The sequence below is a fragment of the Coptis chinensis genome, chromosome 1, assembly GCF_015680905.1.
Source record: "Coptis chinensis isolate HL-2020 chromosome 1, ASM1568090v1, whole genome shotgun sequence".
NCBI classification, from domain to species: domain Eukaryota; kingdom Viridiplantae; phylum Streptophyta; class Magnoliopsida; order Ranunculales; family Ranunculaceae; genus Coptis; species Coptis chinensis.
The window spans coordinates 40457922-40482723 of NC_141456.1; the positions used below are offsets into that span (position 1 = coordinate 40457922).

General features: G+C 36.7%; 3 protein-coding genes across 4 annotated transcripts; 1 reads left to right on the plus strand and 2 right to left on the minus strand.

Annotated features, from left to right (window-relative positions):
- Positions 1-3068: 3068 nt before the first annotated feature.
- Positions 3069-6457, minus strand: MED31 (SOH1 family protein). The gene is made up of 7 exons (XM_086601249.1): positions 6242-6457; positions 6065-6162; positions 5892-5988; positions 5737-5815; positions 5046-5306; positions 4745-4810; positions 3069-3502 (listed from the first exon to the last, which is right to left on the minus strand). The coding sequence occupies exons 1-6, from the start codon at positions 6283-6285 to the stop codon at positions 4793-4795; spliced, it is 597 nt and encodes a 198-aa protein (XP_086457375.1). The 5' UTR covers positions 6286-6457; the 3' UTR covers positions 3069-3502; positions 4745-4792.
- A 55-nt stretch (positions 6458-6512) lies between these two features.
- Positions 6513-13441, plus strand: LOC147523998 (uncharacterized). Of its 2 annotated transcripts, XM_086601262.1 has the most exons (4): positions 6513-6656; positions 6743-7024; positions 12854-13042; positions 13130-13441. In XM_086601262.1, exons 1-4 carry the CDS (start codon positions 6648-6650, stop codon positions 13187-13189), a joined length of 540 nt encoding a protein of 179 aa, XP_086457388.1. In that variant the 5' UTR covers positions 6513-6647; the 3' UTR covers positions 13190-13441. The 2 variants fall into 2 exon arrangements, with proteins under 2 accessions (XP_086457388.1, XP_086457394.1); XM_086601268.1 differs by lacking the exons at positions 12854-13042; positions 13130-13441 and adding an exon at positions 11944-12128.
- Positions 13442-19044: 5603 nt separating this feature from the next.
- Positions 19045-20288, minus strand: LOC147523999 (uncharacterized). The gene is made up of 3 exons (XM_086573252.1): positions 19956-20288; positions 19402-19874; positions 19045-19312 (listed from the first exon to the last, which is right to left on the minus strand). The coding sequence occupies exons 1-3, from the start codon at positions 20286-20288 to the stop codon at positions 19045-19047; spliced, it is 1074 nt and encodes a 357-aa protein (XP_086429378.1).
- Positions 20289-24802: the final 4514 nt, after the last annotated feature.

Here is a 24802-nt window from a genome sequence, read left to right on the forward strand (position 1 = left end):
TAAAATGGTACGGGATTCAACCTGAATCCGACCATATCTGAATCAATTTTAACGGATATGGTTTATATGTTTGTGAAGAATCTGGCCTGAATATCTGAAAACCCGAATCATTTTAACAAGATTTATATTTTGATGTCTAAAAATTAATTTATATCTTATATTTATATATAAAAATCATTAAAATAGTGTATTTTTTAGTGTTTTTTAATAGATATGGATATCCGAAATCCGATCCGAATCCGGATGGATCCAAATATGGTAAAGAGTTTTGAGTGAGAATTCAACCCTGTTCCATTTCCAGCCCTAAACCCTAGTAATCTACTCTAGTTCGCAAGTTTAAAAGCTTGAAATAATGAAAGAGTCCTATTACTAGACCCCATATTGTGTTGGGCACACCTAAAAAAAAACAATTATTACAAGTGTGTCATTGGTCCCAAAAAATCTTAAAAAAAACAATTATTACAAGTGTGCCATTGGTCCCAAAAAAATGAATTTGAAAACCCCAAGCTTAAAACCCGGCCAGTCGTTCATTCATTAAAAACCCAAATGATATGGTTACATCGTTTGGACTAAATCCCCAACGATTACCACCGTTTGGGACTTAGTCAAACGATGTGCTTTCCCCGGTCAAGAGGCTAAAAAATAGAATTTTATATTTTTTCAAAGTTCAAATCCCAAACGGTGTGGCTATATCGTTGGAGACTTAGTCCAAACGGTGTGGCCACACCGTTTGGGATTTGAACTTTGAAAAAAATATAAAGTTCTGTTTTTTGGGCTCTTGACCAGTGTGGGCACATCGTTTGGACTAAGTCCCAAACGGTGTGGCCAAGTCGTGTGGAACTTAGTCCAAACTAGCGTAGTCAAGGCGCAAATAAGCGCGCACCTAAGGCGTAAGGTGCACTTTAGTGCCTCGCCTTGACCAAAGCGCGAGAAGTAACATAAGGCGTGCGTTTTTTGTGCATTTTTGCTCCTTTTGTCGAGGCGCGCGCCTTATCAACTTTTACAATTTTTGCTATACGTGACACATTTACACTCAATCCAGTTGTTGTATGATATAAGAAATTGTACAAATTTAGTAAGTTTCATTGTGGAGTACACTAAACTTAATTTTGACTAGTTTTTGTTAAGTTGTATGGATTGAGAGAAGACACAAAGATGAATTAAATTTTAAATAAAGTTTTACGGGATTCTAAACTTTGAATCACGTGTTCTATTTTATAAAGAACTCATTTGGCTCAATTCGATCGGTTCATTATTTTAGTTTATTGAAGTTGAGCTAGATTGTATTGAGAGATACGAGTTTTATTTTGCTCTTTACTTATTACTTAAGATTTTTCTTTTAAATGACCACAATGGTTTTATGCTTACAATCACATAAAATTAATTTAAAAGTTTGGCTAAGCAAATCAGTGATAATTCATGTCATATTTAATATTTATTTTATTTTTTATTTGATATATATATATATATATTTATTACTACACGCCTCACTTCAATTAGGCGCGCGCAACACCTCGCACCTTGCGCCTAAGGCACAAGAGGGTGTTGCGCCTTAGGTGCGCTTTAACGCCTTTACTACACTGGTCCAAACGGTGTGGCCACACCATTTGGGACTTAGTCCAAACGGTGTGGCCATATCGTTGGGTTTGTACAGTCCAAATGGTGTGGCCATATCGTTGAGTTTGTACAATGAACGACCTAGCCGGGTCGTTTAAGTTTGGGGTTTTCGAATTCAATTTTTTTAGAACCAATGACACACTTGTAATAATTGTTTTTTTTTAGGGTCTGCCTAACACAATATGGGGTCTGTCAATAACAAATACCATAATAAAATTAGGAAGTAGGTCGTTGAGCAGCTGGACCCATTTTCAAGCACCATCCCGGTTACTGGAACAAGCTGGCTAGGGGTTCGGCCCAAATTCATGGATTAAAAATGTCAGGTTAGGCGCAACTTGATCCTAAATCCATGATCTTAAACAAGTTTCTAAAAATAGTAGTAGCCCAAACTATACGCGTATTTTGTTTCCTAACTCGGCACTCAATTAGTATTCGCTTAACTTGTTGGAGTCACTATAAAAGAAAAACGTTTGTGGTGGTGGTGGTAATACTAATTAACCCTTTACTGTTTACCCGAAAAACTTCTAAAACTATATAGGATTTGCTAAACAGTAGCTTGAAAAGAAAGTTCCCCTTATCTCTCTAGTTCAACAATGGAGACTTGTCTAGTTTTACCAGTTAATAGAAGTGTACAACAACAGCAATCAAGTCATCCATCAAAGAGATTCTGTTCAACAACAACGCCATGCTTTGGTGGTCGCCAGCAATACAGTACACATCATCTCATAGTGACCAAGTAGTGAAGAAACGACACAAGGATGATCTATATACCATCCCAGCCACCGAAGAGAATTTGTTGCGTTCTCGAACATACAAAGACAACAAGTATGTAGGAACATGTTATACGACTGCATTGGGATCTGCTGGTTTGAATGAGTATACTTGGAGGTGATTGGGGTAAAAAATGTCCCTTGGCTGCTTTATTTCGATCTTCGTCTTATCATCAAAGAAGAAGAGAAGCGTTTCAACACAGGCCTTGTAGACTTTCCAGCATGTCCAAAATATGATCAGTGCATAGGCGCGGAAGGCAAAGAGTTATTCTTGTACTTGACGCCAAACACACACCTAACTTGAGCTACCTGTTGCTAGCGCAGAAGTCACTCTGGTAGTCTGGTGCAACACCTACAATCATTTTGTTTCTATGAATATGTATACTGACCCAGTTTTACTGGAATAGAAATTACTGCCTGTATATTATATATTTTGTTATACAGAAGTTTTCATATTTCTTTTCACAGAAGTCCGAACTAATCATAATTCAAATATTCATGAAGCCTCCGAGGATTCGAACAAGCATTATTCAAATATTCGTCCTCATTCTGTACAGAAAAGAGAATTGAAGAAGGACCATCATCTTTTCTTTTATCTTTATCTTTTTATAATTTCTTATTTTACTAAATTTAAATTTATATTGAAATTCAAATCCTCAAAAAGGATCAACACAAGAAACAGAAAACAAAGACAAAGTCCATAATCTGTTTCCAGGGTTCCAACAATACTAAATAGAAGTTGAATGTATAAGAACCAAACTCCACACTATTTTACATTAAATTCTAAAAAATATACACCACTAAACAAGCTCGATATCTTAGATTAAAATTTTAAAGAGCCCAACTAAGTAGAAACGGATATCTACCTTCCACTAATCAGGGTTTCTAAAACATCAAAATGAACTGAAGGTTAAAAACCAAATCTGTTCAGATTGAATTCTCATACAACAATCTACAAAACCTATAGAACCTCAAACATACCAAAATCAAGAAAAGATAAATATTATCACTTCGAAATGATATGCAATCCTGTGTTTCGTCAGTTCAGAAGCATTATCTCCTTGGAACTCTCAAGTCCATGTAGATCCATAATCTTTAGAGATAGCGCATTCAACCTGAAAAACTCAAACATAAAGACACAGATCAGAAAGAAACATGAAAAAACGACCAAACGAGTACTCTGAATGATGGAAGGTGAAATAGGCAACCAACAAAATACGTGATCTTTGTTTCGGTTTAATGAGGAATTGTGTGCCACATGCATATACGGTCAGCATAAGTTCATAATGTCCTAATATAACCTTTCGTAGGGGAACCTTCATATAAATGGAATAGCAATGTAAAGCTACGTAAGGATATTGTTAGCCCCTACCTAGCTACTGGAATGTATAGCAAATGTATTATCACTAGCGTAACCGGATTAAAAATGCTAAGAGTTTCCTAGCCGACTTGTCTAGCACATATCGAAATCCTAACTCAATATTTGTCCATATATCCTGAATTCATCTAAAAGAAAGACTTATATTATTTGGAACACCCACAGGCGACCCTGTTTTTTTGAAGCGTAATCACCTAAGTTCAATTCCTGAGGTGGTCTGTGTTCCAGAGAAGGTCAAGCTTTAGACGGATCAGTACAAGCTGATCGGGATCTTGTCCATACTAGCATACAGCTTAGGTGGAAAACAAGTTCGAAAATCTGTTTTCAGCACAAGGATATACGAGTCCAGTTGACACATAAAATCCTTTTTCGGAAAGATCAAGATCAAAAGCTGTTTCTACCATCGAGAAGAAGTAATTTAGACAAACTATTTGCACCCTTCATAGGCAGAAGCTTGTCCAATTGGATCCCACAAAGTAAGAAGGAGATAGACTAATATGCCATCTCCTTAATTAATTTAATACAGAAGGCTCTGTTAAACTTGGTTTTCAATGAAATCCCAGACCGGACTTTTGACATGGGATGCAATCGCCAAAGTCTCTACCATCAGGAAGAGAAAACAGGATAGGTAACTCCTTGTCTCGCCCTCAAATGTAAAAGGACTTTGCATGGGGCAAGAACAAGTATACATCCCCACGCCTCAGCATACATCCTAATTGAAAAAAACGTTTTCTCCCCATCAGGGAAACAAGAGTTATCTAACTTGCAGTAAATCTATCCATCTGCAGGCTTCAACCAGTGTTTCTTCCAAAGGTAGAAATAAGAATGGTTCCTAAGCTTATTTCTCATAGTACCTTAGTACAAAACCTACTTTTTCAAAATGTAAATAAAACCTAATCCAACAATTTTAATTAGCATGAGGTTTCTCTCTTTGTTCCTCTTAACACTCCGAATAAGATGGAAAGAAAACTAACTTTACCTCTTCCGATATGAAGTATGCACCATCTTTAAAAGGAGAAGTTTCCATTCAACTCACGCTTCTTTCCTGCATTAAAACAATGATTATAATATGAGCAAAAGGGTGCATTGATAAACTAAGCTTCTACAGATAATTTAGCTAACAGTAAAATAATACTTAATTGCATATTAGGGTCACTTCATCAAAAGGAATAATTAAACAAAACTAATTTTAGAACAAGTACTCGCAATTATGATCTCCACTTATTACTCTTAAGATATTGTTAACAAGATACAAAACTAAGACTGAGAAAGGAACATACTTTTCTCTTCCTTCGGTCACCACCAATATTCCTCATGTCATTCTTTGGTGGAGCAGGTCCAGGTGGTGGTACACCATACTGCATAGGAGAAAGGGCCTGAGCAGGTGCAACAGAGACCATTGAAGTTGACACTAGTGTCGAAGGTGGTGCGGAAGATATAGGTGCAGCAACTGGTTCGGGAAGAGGCCTTGGTACTATGTGCTTCAGACGATTGTTTCTGTAGTTCTTCCAGAAAAAGAATTGTTGCCTATGGGCTAATTCCTAATAACCCCAAATAAGAAAATATAATGTTCAGACAACAACCATATTTGATTTAATGGCCATTTGCATCACTTTAAATAAATGAACATTTTAATATTTCGGTCATAAGTACCTCTAAAAACAACCAAATGCCTAACAGCCTAAATACTACTTGATTAGAAATCTGCAGCTTTTCCATGTCTTTAAGGAAGTTTTTCCTTGCCACTTATCTCTTTTGTTTTTTCATTCTAACCTCACTAGAATATGAAAAGACTCGACTGATTTAGGTTCAGGGTTTAACAAACACGCATGAAAGTCCAACCAGAAGATGCATGAGGTTCACACATGAATTTCAGCCAGTATATAGTCAAGATCCTAATTGAGCGTCCAGTTGATCAACCAATACCATAAAGGAAAATAAACACATTTCCAAGAAAGAGAAGAATGTAACCTTGCTCCCTGGATGTGCCATGGCATTGCGGAAGTTTGCATTTTGTAGAAGTTCAAGAAAGTACAGGCAATGTGGATACCTGACATCAGTCACAGCTCATAAGTGCGTAATTATGAGTGCCAAAAGAACGTTAAAAAACTGATATGAAAACTTACATAATGAATTTTAGGTACTCAGGTCGTTGCCAATATTGAAGATACTTCAAGTAGCCAATGAAAGCTTCGTCCTCAAAATAGCGATTCTGAGCCAAATCTGCATTAAATGCAGAAACAGTAATGAATAAACAATCATGAATGGGACAATATCGTTTCAAAAAAACACAGCTTACAGTGAATGTATGTTGGATTAGCTAGACATTGAACAAATTCTAACTCGAGCAAAAATCGTTGGCGCCCATCATCAGGATCCTTGTACAAGTTAGGTGGACTGCGTAACAGTAATAGTAATATAAAATCAGGTGATGTATTATAGTAAATAATTAAAAGAATAAAGAATAAAGACTTGCGTTGATGGAGTTTCTGTGTCTTCGTTCCTATCTTCAAATGCCATTCCTGCGTCGAGAAAGAATGGGGACTAAAAATTTTTTGTGCTTAAATTATCTTCTGAATTGACAAAAATACCCCGATCTTGATTGGGTAATTCTGGAATGTAAATTTGCCTGTTTCCTTGTTTTCTATTGTTATGTCATTTTTGTTTTTCGTGCATCAACTTTAGTTTAAACAAATTATTTGTTCGTTTTCAGACTAAGCAATAATAAGCATACAGTTGTGTTTTTCTTTGCTTTGCAGTCTTGGCCTGCAACATATTTTTCAATTCAACCACCGTCTATATTTCCTCTCTCCTCATCTCATTTTCTCTCTATATGTGATCAGTCATCAGTGTGATTCAAAATCTTGCTATTCTTTGACATCATGAGAAGGGTACTTGTTCTGATCGACCAAACTCCCCTTTCCCCATATTTGTAATGAATGGATATTGAATGATTGATTAATTTTCTGAATTTCAGGGAGCATGCTGTGGGGAGAAGGCAGTGTTGGTGACTGTTTTTGTCGAGAGGCCAACAAGGAGGAGAGTTTCATCAAACCATCATCCTAATAAAATCCATCACCCTATAACTCAGGCAGTAATACGTAATAGGGGTGGTGGTAGGGGCTATGACAGGAAAGCCGAGCTTCTTCGTTACTCACATTGCCTAAGGGAGTCTGCACGTTCGACATCAACTACACCATTGCATCGTCCTGCAGCTGTTGCCTCATCACAAGTACACAACCGAAGACCTACAACAAAGGTACCAGTACCTCTGTACTATCTACTAATACGGTTATTATGATAAAGCTAATGATGCACTAGTGTGCATATAGATATGAAAGTGACGCCGAAAAATCACGAACTGGTTGCTTGTGAGTGACAACCGAACTTGAAACCTACAAATTTGAGAATGGAGACGACAAGTTATCGCTTGTAATCACTCGACAAATAAATAATCAATAACAAGAATACAAAGAGCGTTAATCAACAACCCAATATGGCCAAAGACCTACAACTCAATATATATAGACTACATGAATTATGAATTTACAAGCTAGCCTCCTTAATAATCAAACATGCTTCTAAAACCCCTTAATAATATGTACGTGAGCCAATATGGGACTAAACCAAGTGTTTAGAACCCTAGAATGCATAAATTAAACTACGTGCAAATAGTACCTACTCTCTTTTATGTGATTAATCCTATTACTCAAGAAAGCGATCCTCACCTTGTGGCATCTAAAAAATATAAACCCTAGTCTTTATATTTTTACACAAGGTACAAACATAAAGACTAGACCTTTAATGGTCCATACTCACTTATGGTATCTCTAGTCATAACTAATTAACATGAGAAAAAGTTTGTTCCCTTCTCATGGCAAACTCACTATTTTCTAGTCTAGGTTAACTCTCTTTATTTCTAAGTAAAGAAAAACCTAGACTTGAAGCTCTAAACAACTATTCTATACTAACAAATCAAGTCTTTATCAAAGCTTCATTCAAACCCCTTCTAATTGAGGTTTAGCTTTGATTCATGAGACTATCATGAATAAAAGAATAAGAAGAAGACATGAAAATAATAATACTTGTATAAAAATAAGAACTTGGTATTTAATGGAGTTGGAGGCTAAAAATATAAAATCTAGAATTATATTAACTAATGGGGAAGAAGATTATTTTGTTTTGCCCTAAACCTCTTTATAAAATAAAGGTTTAGGTTACAATTTCTTGCATGGGGTTGGGAGCTGTGTTTTGGGCCATTAAATCAAGCCTAAAATCTAAATACGTAAGTCCAAAAAGGTCTTAACTGCTGAAATTTACTGCAATATTCTTTTCGTCCACTTTTACTACTCTGATTGGGTCGAGGCTTAGACCATTAGAAAGCTCTTTTCAAGCTAGATATTTTGACATAAAATAGGTTTAATTATAAAGTCTGAGTCTAAAGATACGATCTGTTGAAGTTATGTTGACTTTCTAATCTTTTTCTGTCCGAGTTGACTTTGACTAGGTTTAAAAATATTTTTTCTCCTTGAAACTTGGGCTTTAACCATAGAACTTCTCTAGCAATCAATTTGACTCATTTCTCTTGCAAACGTGATGTCTTTATGTACATATTTAACTCTAAGACCTGAAATACACAAAACCAAGTAAACAGTAATAAACTCCTATTATTATAAACATAATTGGTTTAAATGGAATATTATTAAGGGCTTTAAACTACAATTTTGAGAGTTTATCACGTGGCTTATTGACATATCCCATGTGAGACTAAAAATCTCAACACGCCCCCTCACATGTGATATTATTGGAGCCTAACACGTGGACAAACATACTTGGGTTATGTGGAGTAAACAGCAAGGCTCTTTGGGCCAAATACAATAGCCAACTGATCGATCTGATTCTTTGGGCTTGTATTATTATTGTCAGAATAGAAAAAACCTTGTGGAATTAAGAGTTTAGGGTTTCCCTGGTTATCGATTTAGGGGAAAGTTTTATAATCATGTTTTAGAAGAGATGTTGGGCATGCTACTGCTGCTCAGACTTTTTTACTAATTCGCCTTACTTTTACGTTGTTACAATATCTTGGGGTAGGCTATAAGTGGATCACAAGGTTTCTTGCACTTGGCTGTTACGACATGCTTATAATGTCAAGTTTCAATTGGTGAGCTGTTTGTTGGCGCTTGTATGTTCCAAACGCCATAACTTCCTCCTCTTCATTCTCCACCCTTCGCAGCTAGTCATACTCTACCGGCCACAAATCACATTTGTTTCTGCTACAGAATTCAAAGTATGTACGTATGTATTGCTAGAATTTTAAAAGCCACATCAGTTTAACAAGATAATATAGAAGAAATGAGGGAATGCTTAAAGTGATTAGGAGTGATGGGGAAAGGAAATAATAGGTTCTTCAAGCAATCACGAAAACGACAAAAAAGATTATAGTTTGCCATTGAGAGTCTCATCTATACATAAGGTTTCAAGCTTTGAATTGAAATTTGACTGTTTGTATTGTATATGCGTTGGTATAGTTTTTTCGATTAGTGGAGATGGCTTAGATTCTAGATAAAGTAGTTGGAGTTTTAAGAAGATTATCTTTTTCTCAAAACATCAGTGAATTTGAGAAGTTGTCGGAAGAGTATATGGTGGAGTACAATTTCTTTGTGTCACGTTATCGTCATATAAGAGCTGGTGCAGATGTTATTTCAGTGATTAACAATGATGAGAAAAAAAAGCTTTCCAAACTCTTCTGAAGAGTTGCAATTGAGTTGCCTACGTTCTGGAGCATTTGATATTTTGTGGTTCGAGAAATTATAAAGTTAAAGATTCTATGGCTGAGGTTGATAAATGTACTATATAAACATATCTAAATGCTATTATAATCTTTGATATGACGTTTTATCCTCTCCTAGATAGCCCATTGTATAAAGAACTTTTACAAAATTTTACATGTATATCTAGATGCGGTATTTTTTCCAGTTCATAATATTCACATTCTTAAACAAGAAGGTTGGAGCAAGGCCCAAAATATCGATATCGATGAATATATTGGTGTACCTAAAAATATATATATATATCGGATATATCTATTTTTTTTGGTAACCAGTTCAAACTATTTAAAATATCAAAATATCGGAAATATAATATCGGATATATATCGGAAATATATTGGAAATATCGGATTTATATTTTTAAATGGTCAAAAAGTCAACCGATATATATCGATTATATCGGAAATATCGATTATATCGGCGATATAAAGTTTCATATCGGAAATTCCGATATATATCGGAAAAAAAAGAGTTCTATATTCGGTGGATATATGTCGGAAATATCGATGTCGGTGTACCAAAATACCGATATATATCGATATATGGGATATACAGGCGATATTTTGGTCCATGGGTTGGAGATACCACGTCGAGAGTGGTGGAAACGTGTCTATCAGAGGAGTCGTGCACAACAAAATGAGGGGAGTCTACTCAATCCCTGAAAACATAATGGAAAATACAGCTCGACAGGGCTTATTTCCAGACACCGCATACCAATATGATAGCGGGGGTGATCCCAAATGTATTTGAAATCTTACTTCTAAGCAAATGTAGGAGTTTCATTGATTACAGGAATAGCATCAGGTACGCCTCTCACAATTTTGACTGCCCAATAACCAATTTGGTCATATCGTATACATTATATTATCACCCAGGCAATTGTATGTTTTTGTTCAATGGAAACAACAATTCGGATGAACGACTTTGCATAATAAATGATTATCTTAGCTAAATGTAATGTCTTTTGATAGGTAAATTCTTGATTGCGACATATGTCCCTTGATCAACATTTATACAACTAAATGTATTTTACTACTTAGTCTAATATAAATAAATACAAAAAATAAGATGAATAATTTTTTTTTTTCTTAATAAGTGATAGAGATTGTCAAAAAGTTTCTTGTACAATATTTAATTAAAAAGTTTAGAATTTGGTACAAAATTTGATTAAATCACGGAGTGTCCAAAAAAAGCCAGGTGTGGCTATACAATACATTTTCATCTATCATTCTTCCTCATTTAAACAAATTAAACACCTTTCTTATACATTGCATTCCTCTCATTTACAATGTGGTAATTTACAATAAGGAGAATTCGAGCTCTTCCTTTTCTTCAACAACTAACCCAAACAAAAAACACAATCGTTTTTCGTTTTTTCCTGTATAAAAACCCAAACTTCTCTTCACTATCTAGCTAGTTCCAAGCAAACATCAAGATTTTTTAACTTCTTATAGAAACAACACAGATCCATTGTATGCACATGACCTTGCAGCTATATTGAACAACCTTATATTGAAAGATAATAGGAAGAAAGAAGAAGATGATGATGAAGGGGAAGAAACCTAATAAATCATAAATGAAAATTTGAAAATTGCAATTTCCTAAAACCCCCGAGAGAGAGAGAGAGTTTTTTGACTCCACGTTGACTGTCGAAATTGAAATAAAAACATTTGGCATTCCCCATTTAGCTCATGACTCATCATATTAACCAAACACGTTTCCATCAGCAACCAGACACCAATCAACATTTAACACTTGAAACATTTTAAAGATCATTGGTTGTGTTTGTTGAAGAGCACTTGGGTAAAACTCTTGTGGAAAGCCATAAAAAATGCATTGCCTACAAAGGAAAATTTGAGTTACCGAAACATAGTCTAGTCATCTACCTGCCCAAGATGCAATAACCAGGTGGAATCTACTTCTCATGCTCTCTTCCATTGCACTATGATCAAGCGTACGTATTTGATTGGTCCAATTCTAGTCTTGGCCTAAGAACTGAATGTTGGAATCTGAGTGATAATCTCAGCTCCGTTTTGAGTAGGCTTATCAATCGACACAATAATAAGCATGATATCATAGACATAGCTCCGTAGCTACAACATGTACTCCATATGGATTGATCAGAATGATCTCACCTTTAACAACAAGCAAACTCCTATCACCGCTATCCTCTTCAAGGCAAACACTTACATTATCAAGAACAACCAACCACTTATTAAGAGTACCAATTGGCTCAACTTAGGCTCAAATTGGTCTTATATATCTACAGATACATCTTGGGTAGACGATCACACCCAAGCAGGCTTTGGTTTTGCCTTATGGAACTCTGCTAGTATATGTATTGGTGCAGGACATGACAGAGTTAGATATGGGGACGCAGAGGAGGCCGAAGCGAGAGCTATCCTTGAAGGATTGAAGTTAGCACAACTGTTGCAAATCAATATATAAATTGGCAATATTGTCAGATTTTCAAACTCTTGTTGCTACTTTGGAGCTTAGATGAACAATGCTTTATTAGGGAGCAACTTCTATAGCTTATGATATCTACTCGTTATTATCTCAATTGGTTGAGTCTAAATTTTATTATGTTGGACTCTAAACTTTATCACCTATAAAGCCTTTAGAGGTAGATGGGCCCCTCCATACTTTTCTCTGGACCCTGGTTAAGCACGGTTCTTAGTTGAGTTGTCATTGAGTCTGTAATCTTAGGGAGTCGACCCTTTTATTAGGGGCGACCTCCCTTTTGCTCACCAAAAAAAAGAAAAAAAAAAGATATATTTTTATTTAGGATTTGCAATAAAAAAATGACAATTGTGTTTTCTTGTTTTGTTTTTTCCACTTGTATTCATGCTCGCCAAATCACATCCTAGACAAAAGGCTCTGGTTATGCTTGCATTTTGCTACGATTTAGTGATGGATCTAGGGGTGTCAAGGGGGACCATCGTTTAGTTCAACAGTTCAAAACCCTCAACTTCACATGTCAGTATTATGATTTTCGATTTGACTATTTGTACAGGATATATATTGAATGCTGCTTGACCAATATCATGATACATATGACCCTAGCTAGCTCAAAGTGATTGAGAGAAGAGTTGAAGCCTCAATCGGTGTACACTCTTAGATGAACATTTATTGTCACACTAAATACTATTCTTGGAAGTTTGATCAAATTAGGAATGTTTCAAGTTCAATGTGATTTTAATACATCAATTCATATATATCTTGAATATATCATAACAATCTTTGTCCAATCACACTAGATTATTATTGTTCAAAGCAAACAGAGAGAATCAAGGGCTCCTACTTGCATGGGCAGCTTGAAGAACTTCATTCCAAATTTTATCAAATCCTTAGCAGGCTCATATAGAAACGAAAAGGGAAAGAAGTATAAAAAGAAGAAGACAAGATCAACATCCTCTAGTATTAACACTATCGTGAAAAGCTTTCAGGTAAATGTTTAGAAAGTGCTTTATATACATGAATCACTGTCATTCTTTGTCACTGCAATGCAACCACTCATTCAAAATTTTGTTCAGGCACAAAAGAAGTCAGGATTCTTCTTGAAACTAGTCACTTCGTTCAAAAAGCGAAAGTGAAGTGTTCAGTTATAGTGGACCACACAAGTGCAACATATATCTGAAGGTGCAAGGGCCACGGAAGATTCTAAAATAAGGTTAGGGATTTTATTGGAATCCTTCCTTGGCCCTCAGTGGTGAAAGGTTTATGTTTTCTTGCGTTTTAGTTGTCTACCTTACTCTTACCATCTTGAGACCCATACATTTCTTTGATACATGTACTAATAGGAACTACTGAATTGTAAACTGGACCAAATCAAAGCTTTTTCAACAGTTTTTGTTCTTCGATAAACAAGATCCAAAATCACTGGCATATTCAATTTATTAAAATATATAATAGAAGCTTTTTCTCGTCTTCTATTTCTCGATGGTGCATGCCTGATTGTCAGACGGTAATTGGAAATTGTCATTGCTGTAAGTGTGCAAAATTAGGATACAGCTCAAAAGCCAAGCCAAATAGCCAAGGACTTAATATCCTAAGGAAGTGGTCACATAAACAGCTATAGGAACTCTAACCACATGATTCTTATTTTCCTTGAGTAACAATTCCCCAAACGTGTAGGCATTTGTGGCTTCCTTTGCTATTAGCATAATTTGAAGGTGCTTGGATACATTTGTATTGATGCTAAAATTTGTCGGTTGCATAGTAACAGATACACCCACTGGTTCCTGGACAGTGACCTGATAAGTCTCTTTCTCAGATGCGACACTTGTGACCCTTCTAACTACCTTCCTTGTACCAACCAAATTCGACACTATAACACTTGTTGTATTCAAGTCAGAGCACCAAGTCTTCTTATTAGATGGGCACCCATCACCGACTACTCGCCTTACTTACTCCTCATCCACACCAAGTCTTCTTATTGGATGGGCACATAGGAATTGTATATAGTGTTGGAAGTAAGCGTCAAACACTAGTCCTGGGTCAATGGCTTGAGCAGGATTAATAAATCCCGAACCTTAGTCAAATAGAGTCGCATTAGATAATTGGTTAGATTCTTACGCTAGAATCTGAGTGCCCAAGTGATCTGTTATATTAGCAGTTGTCATCATTGCTGATGTTATTGCAGCAGGACTCCATTTAGGGTGTTTCTATTTAATCAGAGCAGCGACACCGGCTATGTGAGGGGTGGCCATGCTTGTCCCAGATACAAGAGCAAAATTCTGTCTTGATCGAGTACTACATCCAAAAAAAGCAACATAAACTTTGGTTTGGACTACTATTGCTATAGGAATTGAAACTAAACATAAATTTGGAACATCATGTCAAGACTTTCCAATAACATGGAAAATATAGTTGCATTATTGTACATATTGAATAAAGTTTTAGTACCTCGTATGCATGCTGAACGAGTTTTCCATGTTGGTCATCTTGTAATCTTGTTAATGTCAGTAAGTGTGTGGACCCTCATAAATAGTCCACATGACATTATCTGATCCTCCTCATCTGTGGTCTCGTTAGATCGATTTGTGTAGTGAGACATCCAGCTCGATGGAATGCTTAGCATCACAATGCCTCTATGGACCAGCTGGGCATGTTCTCTGGACATGGCACCTAGACTGGACCCTTCATATCTGCAGGCTTAGCTGATAATCAGACTTTTTATAGGTTTGTTATTTTTGAGTCCAAAGTTCATAAAACGTCCGACTAGTCAAGTTACCTTACTCACGTGGATTGATAACATAGATCGAGTAAGGGATCGTCCAAACCTAAGGACTAGGCTAAAGTTCACAATTGGAATTTACAACTTCAAGGGAATTAGTGAGTAGGATTTTTGGTTATTTGATATGTTGCTAAAGATATTCTCAATTAAAACTTGGAATGCAAGTTAATGTAGAACTACAAGGATTAATTTCTTAGTAAACTAGATAGAGAGAGATATAGGAAGAGGGTCAATCATAATCATGCAAGATCAGTTACAAACTTTTAAAGCACCTTATCACTACATCTCTAATCCGTCTTGAGCTCATAGACAAACCCGGAATGGCGTCGAGTATCGATCCCTAGTAAGATGTACTCATCTCTGAGTTAATCTTGCTAGCATGAGGGGTTGAATTAACATTCCATCTCTGGAATATTATTTTAACTCCTGATTCAATTATACACCAGCTGGGCAAACTAGTGGGCTGACGGCTACCATAGGATCTTGCATGAGACTTGACCTAGTGTTAACTGGGTCTCGCATGAGACTGATCTGGAGTATCAGCACTCCAAACTTGATCAGACTCAGTCATTTTGGGACTGGATGTACAACAAAACCTATTTTCCTTAGTAGTTATTTTGGACTACTAAAATGCAGTTTGATCCTCACATGAGCATCACTAACCCTCCCCTTGGGAGGATTTTAGCTCATAGTCATTGGATGGATTTTATGTCTTTGATGTATAAAATGAAAAAGTAAAGAAGAAGCAAATCAAGAACTGAAAATTTTACTTGAAGAAAACAGATCTTATTAGAAGTTAAAGACTTCCTGTATCAACACTGGTATGAAAGGTTAAAAGAGAAAAATACAATGCATGAAATGTAAAATAGCGAAAATGGAATGCCCCTTTTCTCCAAAAATCCCAAATATATATCAAGTCCTCTCACGTGAAGCCTTCCCACTTTTTCTCTAAGCTTGTCTTTTTCCACCAAACCATGCCAAAAGTTAGCACACTTTTCCTACCCACAAGTCTAGTCAAACATTTATTGTTTTGTCTTGTCTTGCAAGGTGTCACAAAAGTGTCCATAACTTGCCACTTGTCCATGCGTGATGACTCATCACTTCTTGTGGGCCCACAGAGTGGACCCACATGCTGTGTCCAGTGGCAGCCCGGGATGTTGGCGTTTTTACAACTTTCTGTCTTTGTGTAGAGCTCGTCGCCCTGGTCGTTCTAGCACTTCACTTCCTGAAATCGGAGTCCAGTTTAAAAGATATGAGCTTCGGAAGTTTGCTGCTTCTTTGCACGTGATCCTGTTTTGCACTGGTTTGCCCCATTGGAATCTTCGGCTTTAGTCAGGCTTTGTTGGGCTTCACTGAGGCTGAGTGGAAAGACTTCAAGTATGCACAATATTCCCGTGCTTTGATGCAGGTTTTATCATCATATTCACGTTAACTGTGAAAACCTGGAAAAATACGAAAATATAATTAGGGGTATTTAGGTTTTAGTCCTACTTATAATAGCGATATTAGGCTTTAATACATTTATACTTGAAAATTAGACTTTAGTCCAACTTTTGGTAGTCAAACTCGTTGACTACCTTGTATTTTGCTTAATACCTAGAATACCCTTACACGTGTGTCTCACGTGCAAACCATAAATTTTGGTTTTAGGCTTGCTACGTGGCAAACATCTAACACGTGTAGATCTACCGAAGCACCATCATTGATTTCCACTTTCGCGTATCTCAAAAAGGTGCAAACCATAAGTTAGGCTTGAAACCCAACGGTCATAAAAATTGAGCATAAATGGACACTTGTCACAATTTTCAACCAACTTGATCTAAAAAATCCAACGGTAAAAAAAAATAGAGCCGTTACAACCCACTGGTACATACTCTTTTCCTTTATAAATGGAGAGGTAGAAGTCATCTTCTCTACTACTTCTTTAGAACATATCTTCACTGCACAAGAAGGCATACATTCTTCAAACCTTACTAGAGGTATACATTCTTCAAACCTTACTAGCTAATTCAATTGGTAATGGCAGAAAGTAGGACTAAAACCTAATTAACCTACTTACAGTAGGGCTCAAAGTCTATAAGGTAATATATAACTTGTGTCAAAGTTTATAACTTATCTAATTTTATTTTCTATAAACAGATCTATCAACTATGTTACCAAGAAGGCCACAGCTCCACAAAGCCCATACCTGCACAAGAGATGTAGAAGGGTTATAGATAATGACCTTAATCCATGCAGAGGAGTCATGAATTTGGTAAAACATGTCAATGAATCAAACAAGGTTGTTGAATTGTGGCTCCATTGTGATTGGGTTGGATGTGGTAAAAAGGAGAGACTAACTACAACTAAACCAATGCTACCTACATATATGAATACCAAACTTGTGTTCAATTGTCATGTGTGTGAGGCTGAGTGTTGTTGTGTTGTTGAATATCCCAAGTGATTCTAAGTGTGGTGTGTGTACTTATGTCCTGTAAGGGTGATCTTCCCTCTTAAGTATTCTAATAAATAAACTTTAAATTCTGTCACATATACTATAGTAGCAACACCACAACTGTAGCAGCAAAACCATAACATTGCATCACAGAAGCAAACACAAGTCTCATTCACTAACAAAACAAGTCCACGTACCCCATCAAGACATAACTAAAATAGAACCAAGCAAGTTCACTATAACAATATCAATTCAACAGAATCACAAAAGTGAACTAGAATATCCAAAACATAACAAAATATGCCTCATTGTGTCTGGCTATGATGCCCATTTTGAGTGATAAAAAGTACCAACTGACCAACTATTTATTGTGTCTGACTAAGATGCTCCCTAGGTCGTTGAGTTGAAGGTGAGTCTTCACCAAACATCAAATGATACATAGCCCTTGTCCTGCATCCATTGGTTTCTATGGGTCCTCTTTGCCTTATACTGCCTCCCCTGCCTCTACCTTGTGGTGGTGGTGCCTGCTGTGCTGGTGGTGCCTGCTGCACTAGTGGTACTTACTGCATTGGTGCTCCTTTTGTTCTCTTACTGCCTCCCCTACCTCTACCTTGTGGTGGTGGTGTTGCTGGTGCCTACTGCACTGGTGGTGCTTCTCCTCTACCCCTACCACCTCTACCTTGTGGTGGTGATAGGGGTGCTTCTCCCTTTCCACCTCTACCCCTGCTAGTCCCTCCACTTGCTCCATCTTGTTGTGTTGGTGCTTCCTGCTGCTGTACTGGAAACTCAAGTGGTTGCTGCACTTGAGTTGTTTGTGATTGCTGCACTTCAACTCCATCATCCACTGGGGCACCTTCAAATTTAAGCATTATATTCGATAATTAGAAAAAACATGAGCACATTACATTGTTTAATAAATAGTTTAATACCTTTTCTTTGTTTCTTTTCTTGTAGTTTGCTTGCTTCCTTGCTTCACATGTGGTGCTGTTGTGGCGTTCCTTACCACACTTCTTACATTTTCTAATGATTTTATTGCTTGTTGGTGCTTCATCTTCATCTCTAATTCTTTGCTTCCTAGGTCTGCCTAGTTGTACTGAGAGCTCAGGAGGTTCAACCAAGTCTTTGAATGCAACCTGAAAAAAAAACCAGAAAACACTTTAGAAACCAATTTATACTAATTTAATAAGTTAATATTGTTAAAAGATTAAATTTGATACAAGTAATAAACTTACTATTGGATCCTAGTCCTCTTTGTTATCAATTGGATACAAGTAATTTGCATACTCCCTTAATGCTTGAACACTGAAGTATGGACTCACATATCTAACATTGGCAGAGCAGACAAGTCTCAGTCAATAAGTTACCTTATCTAACACTGCAAATATCAAAGGATGATTGCACTTGATAACTAAATACATGATAACACTGCAAATAACTAAAGTACCTTATCCATGGCTCTCTTCTTTCCCTGATAACTGCAACAGCATGTACACATGGCACTCTGACATTTGCCACTCAATGCAGGTGCATGTCTTCTTCACAATATCCACAACATACTTTGTACCAGTCTGGGTGTTCATAACCAAAAAAGCAGTGTCTGACACACCAGATACCTTGTACCTCATATATCTCTGCTCTCTTTTTTCTATCATAAACTTAATATTAGGCACTAAACCCTCTTATGGTAACTCCATAGACAACATCCTTCTATCATACATGATGTGCAATAGAGCTAGGTTATACTTGTCTACAAATTGAATCAATGGTTTATCTCTATACTATAATATCCATGAATTGAAAGACTCACTGAAGTTATTTGTAAGCTCATCACACTTTGATGTCGAATCAAAGTGTGCCCTAGCCCATGTGTGCCTATCCTCTATGTCTAACCAATCTAAAGCAGCCTTGTCAGTCTTAAGAATAAGTCCCAAAATCTTTCTAAGCTCTGGTAACTTGTATGCTCTGGTTGCTCCCCAAGCTAAATTTTCCCATAATTCACCACTAAAAGTCTTTTTAAAATTCTTGTACATCTGCCTGAAACAAAATCTGCAACAAGAAGTTATAGTTTAGTATTAATCAAGCATAGTGAATAAGGGAAGTAATGTGCCACAGCTGGGAAGTAATTAAGTTCATACATGTGATTTGAATCTGGGAAGTAATGTGCCACAACTGGTATTAATCCCTTTTGTCTGTCTGAGATGAAAGTTAAAGGATCCTTATGCTGAATCAGAAATGGCTTTAGCTGACTTAATAATTGCATCCAAGTAGCTTTATTCTCACCTTTACAAATGTAAATCCCAAGAGGAAATATACCATTCATGACACCCAACCCTATAACAGTTAAACAACATCCACCATATTTTCCTTTAAAGAAACACCCATCAAGACCAATTACTGGTCTACACCCATTCAACCACCTATCCAAAGAAGCCTTAAATGCTATCACAACACCTATGAACTCATCAGTCCCATTTTTCTTAGACCACTTAGCAATGCTCCCTGGATTGTCTTTCTTTATTTGCCTACACAATTCTGGTACAAGAGCAAACCCTTCCTCATAATTTCCATTCGATTTTTCAAGAATAAGTGTTTTGGCACTGCAAGCAGTCTAATATGAGATTTTAACACCAAATTTGCTAAACATATCAGCTTCAAGATCTTTTGGCTTGTAATTTGGATGATCTCTCACCTTATCTTGAAAATGTTTGGCAACCCAAGGTGATGTGGCCTGACAATACTCGTTTTTCTCATTTGCTTCACAAGTGTGTTCATCATTGTATTTTTTCAAAATGAAAGTGTGACCATCCCTTGCGATAGTGGATGTTATAGTCCATTTACATTCCTCATCCTTGCATAACAAAACGTATCTGACCTTGTCATTTCTATGTTGCCTAAAATTGAACTTCTGCTTAATTGGCTTGAACTTGAAGAAATCTCTGCAATCTTTTAAGGCAGGCCAAATCATTTTGGGCCTCAAGTCACATAGTTCATTTATAACTGGTGGGTCTGAAACCTTTTCCATTTCTTCTGCTTCATATATGTTCTTTGTTTCCCTAACTACATTGCCTAACACAGAACCTTTCAATTATTCTTCTCCTCATCCTCATCATCAGATTCATAGTTAAATGCATTGTCAGCTTCATTTCTCCCTCCAATAGTGGGACCAAACTTTTCACCATAATAATAGTCATTGTCAGAGTCATTGTCAATGTCACCATTTAACACTTTATCCATTGTTACATCATTCAATTCCACATTAGGAACACCATCCAATTCCACATCAGGAACACCATCCAATTCCACATCTCCAACATCATGCACTTCATGATCATCTGCATGTTTCAATGCCTCCATGTATTCATGAATATTTTGAGTACAAAAGTCATGTTCCAACTCATCTAGCTGAGACTGCTCAATGTTCTCAGATGCCTTCAACACACCATCACTATCTAGGTCACCTAGCTTAGATTGAGCAATCACTTCTTCAGGCCCCTTCATAACATTGTCACCCTTATTATTAGAAATTTCAAGTACCAATGGTTCTCTATTATGTCTCATGGACCTTCTTATAGGTGCCATTGCTACTGTGGGAACATGTGTAGTTTTAACTAGTTTTTTGGGATTTTGAGATGTAGTGGGTAGTGTTGTAGGGACATTTGAGCAACTTTGAATTAATCTGGGTGATCTTCTACAACTTTCTTGAACTTTTTTTGCTTTAGTAGGTGTACTGGGTAGTGTGAGGACATTTGAGCAGCTTTTAGTGAATCTGGGTGACCTTCTAACACTATCATGAAAATTTATTGATTTATTAGGTGTACTAGGTAGTTTTGGTGTAGACTTAATTGTTGGGAGAGTGTTACTGCTTGAAGTGATGATAATAAGAGGGCTTCTAGTAAACTTTGTGGCTTTTGGGGCTGGGGAGACAAATAAGTGATACTTTTTGTCTTTTTCAGGCTTTAACTCATCCCACATATGTAATAGGTGTGCATCTTATGATATCCTACACATGAACTCGGCCTTCAATCAAATAAGCAATCTCGAAAGAGTCAACTCCACCAACCAACTTCCTTACATCTTTGTTAACATCAAGCATACATAACTCATCACCATCAATTTGCATTTCTAATTTCTTCCTACCCTTGTAATTTGTTCTCTTAAGCTTCCTTGGGGTAGTTATGCCCCAACAACGAACCACCATAATGAACCACAAATTCCTTCACACCCTGTAAAGGAGAAGCCATACTACACCAAAACTATAACACCCCGTCTTTTTATTTGTTTTTTCTATAATAATATAAATATTAATAATAATAATAATGTAAATAGAAAATAGAAATAGGATATCCAGTAGTTTTGAAAAAAAAGCCCGTAAGTAAGTAGATAGGTTTAAAACCCTGGTTTTTCGGAGAGGTTTGAAAAACTAGAAAATAAGGGTTTCTCACGTAGAGTTTTTAGGAAAGAAAAAAAAAAGGTGAGAGTTTTACTGAGAGAAAAAAAGGGGTTTGAACAAGAAAGATCGTTGTCGACTTCAGTCTTTGGAGGTTTTCGATTTCGGGGAGCTGTTCGGATTATAACGGTGAGTAGATATTTTATCTTTCACAGAACCAATATTTCCAAGTCTGTGAAAAAAAAAACTTTACTGTTTGATATCTGCTAATCTGTAAATTTCTTTCTGTTCAATTATTCGTCAGTGTTATTCTAAATACTGTTTATTCTACATACTGTTCGTTAGTTGCTACTGTGATCGACTTAGTCTGGGTACTGTGTAAACAAACTTAAGTAATAAAAAGACGATGTTGAATCAAATTTAATTGTTGATATACGTTGGATATAAGCTTGTCCTGTTGGAGTTGGGTAAGCCGATTCTATTGGGTTTTGGATTAAGGTGGTGATGTAGATCAAGTTGGTATGGACTGTTGATTGAATTGGAGATTTGAAACTGTGAGGGTGATAATTGATGTTAGAAGGGTTGTGTGTTGAGTGGAGGTGGGTCAGCTTTGAAGCTCTAATGGCTTTAAATCAGCACCAAACCGTTCTGTCTCTGGATCGTTTGGATTAATGTTTTGATTAGTTTTGTTGTGAGTTTATGGTTGGAATTGAACATGGAGGATATGGGGTAAGGTGTTGAGGGTTGTGTGTTGAGTGGAGGTGGCTCATGCTGAAGCTCCTAATGGCGCCCAAATCAGCACCAAACCGTTCTGTCTCTGGATCGTTTGGATTAATGTTTTGATTAGTTTTGTTGTGAGTTTATGGTTGGAATTGAACATGGAGGATATGGGGTAAGGTGTTGAGGGTTGTGTGTTGAGTGGAGGTGGCTCAGTGGTGCCGAGCGATACCTGTGGAAGCTCTGAGAGAGCTTTAATGGCGTCGGTCGTTTTTTTTCAGTATAACAGAATCATGCTTTGTTGATATGGGTAGATAGGGTTTTTCTCCCTGAACCAAACCGCTGGGTTTGTTTTACTGATGGGTGGCCGGTGGTGGCTACATCGGTGGTGGAGGGGCTGTAGAAGTTGAATGAGGGAAGGAGATGAACAGTGTTTCACGATTTGGCGATGGGCTTATGTTTTAACTGTTGGATTTTTAGTTTTTGGGCTTAAGTTAGACTATGGGCCTTAGGATTTGGGCTTTTGGGTTTTTGGAGTTTAGGCCGGGTTGACCAGAGTTGTTGATTTGACTTTGACCGAGTTGATTGACCAGGGTTGACTTTGACCGATTGACCGAAAATTTGACTTTTCCTAAAATTACAATTCGGTCTAATAGGATAAGTCTAGGACTATTAACGTGTTTGATTTTAGGCTAAGACTTTTATAAATATACTTGTGTGCGTGTATTTACTGCTTTGTGATTTTTCGCCTTTTTACCACACAACGCGTTATGACCCTTATACATTCATGAAATTAATAACGCCAAAACCAAAATTTATTGAATCAAGATATTCCTACGTTCTCAAATAATCTATTCAATAAAATACAATAATGCGTAAACAAAACTTACCGCACCCTTTTAGAACTCTCCACTTCAAGTTTTGGGCCGAAGTTTTATGACCGATGATGTCATATGTTAGGTGGGCATTTATTGAATGTGCCATAAATGGCCCATTAGTGTTATATAAAATTATTCATTGAATGTGCCATGAATGACCGATGGTTTGGACTGCCCTAAAGAGGAACTAAGGTATTCGCCTTGCGGGTTAGTTGTATTCCTTGAATGTACGGGAATGTAGGATTGGGTATTCCTTGAATGTGGCAGGAATGACCCAGGGCATTCATTGAATGTGCCATGAATGGCCCGTTAGTGATATGATAGGTATTCCTTGAATGTGGCGGGAATGACCTAAGGTATTCATTGAATGTGCCATGAATGACCTGAGAAGTTTTGTGCCCAAAGAGGCTGTGAAATATGTGTATGAAAGCCCAGAGATGGCTATGATATTGTGGTATTTGGTGGGAGAGACTGAGAGAGGCACACAGAAATGTGTGATTTGGCAAATGTGTGGAGTGCAAATCGTGGAGTAGGTACTAAAGGGTGGGTGTATAAGAAAAGTAATCGAGTAATTGACAAGAGAAATTGATTTGTTTATACGAGCGTGCTTGGGTTTACCTTTAAATACATATAGAATAACTACATCCATTATATATACAAGTTCTAACTTTCTTTTGCGGGAGGGTAGGACTTAATAATATTTTGTGGAGGGGACGGTCCTCCCCTTATACAAAATGCGGATATCGGTAAGTGTAATTTAATTATTTAGATATTAAAAGGGAGTTATTAGAATGAGTTAATAAAATGGAGGTTAATAAAATGGAAGTTTTGCTTGGGAAGAAACTATGCCGTTTGAGATGACTTTAACTACCCATGCCTTCCAAGCTGAGAATGGTTAGGTTATGATAGATTTAAAGTGTTAGTGGGATAAGTAAGAATTTGAAATGTTTATATGTGTTTAGTCTACTCATACCAGCAAATTCAATTTGCTGACCCATGTTTGCTTTGTTTTTGGCAACGTGGGTGTGTTCTTAGGAACATAGGTGGAAGGCAGTGGAACCGTGGCGTGTGATTGGGATTCGTGCCTGGAGCGGTCCGTTAGTTTTCTTTTAGGTTTGATTTTCTTGGTTGGAAGAATGTAATAACGTAGTTTATTTTTTCATGGCATAAGGACATGGTAGTGATGAATTTTATTTGGAGAGTTTGTTTTGATGTTTTATTTGGAAGGATGTTATCTTAATAAAGAGATTGCGGATAATTGTTGGGATTATTGTTATTTAAGTTGTTTCTTTTATGACATGGATATTAGGGTTTGTATGTGTAGTATTCTCCGTCATAGCCTGGGTTTTAAACAAGTGAACCTAGTGATGTTTGAGATATTTATATTTCAAATATTCACTTTGTTATTGTTTAGAAATTCGGGCTGTGACAAAAACATTTAACGAAAAATAGACAATTAGATAATAGGCAAACAAAAGCCCAAATTTTCAGTAAAGTTAGGGTTAGGTATCACTTTATACTAGTAATTTAGTTTATAGTACTAGAACATAATGA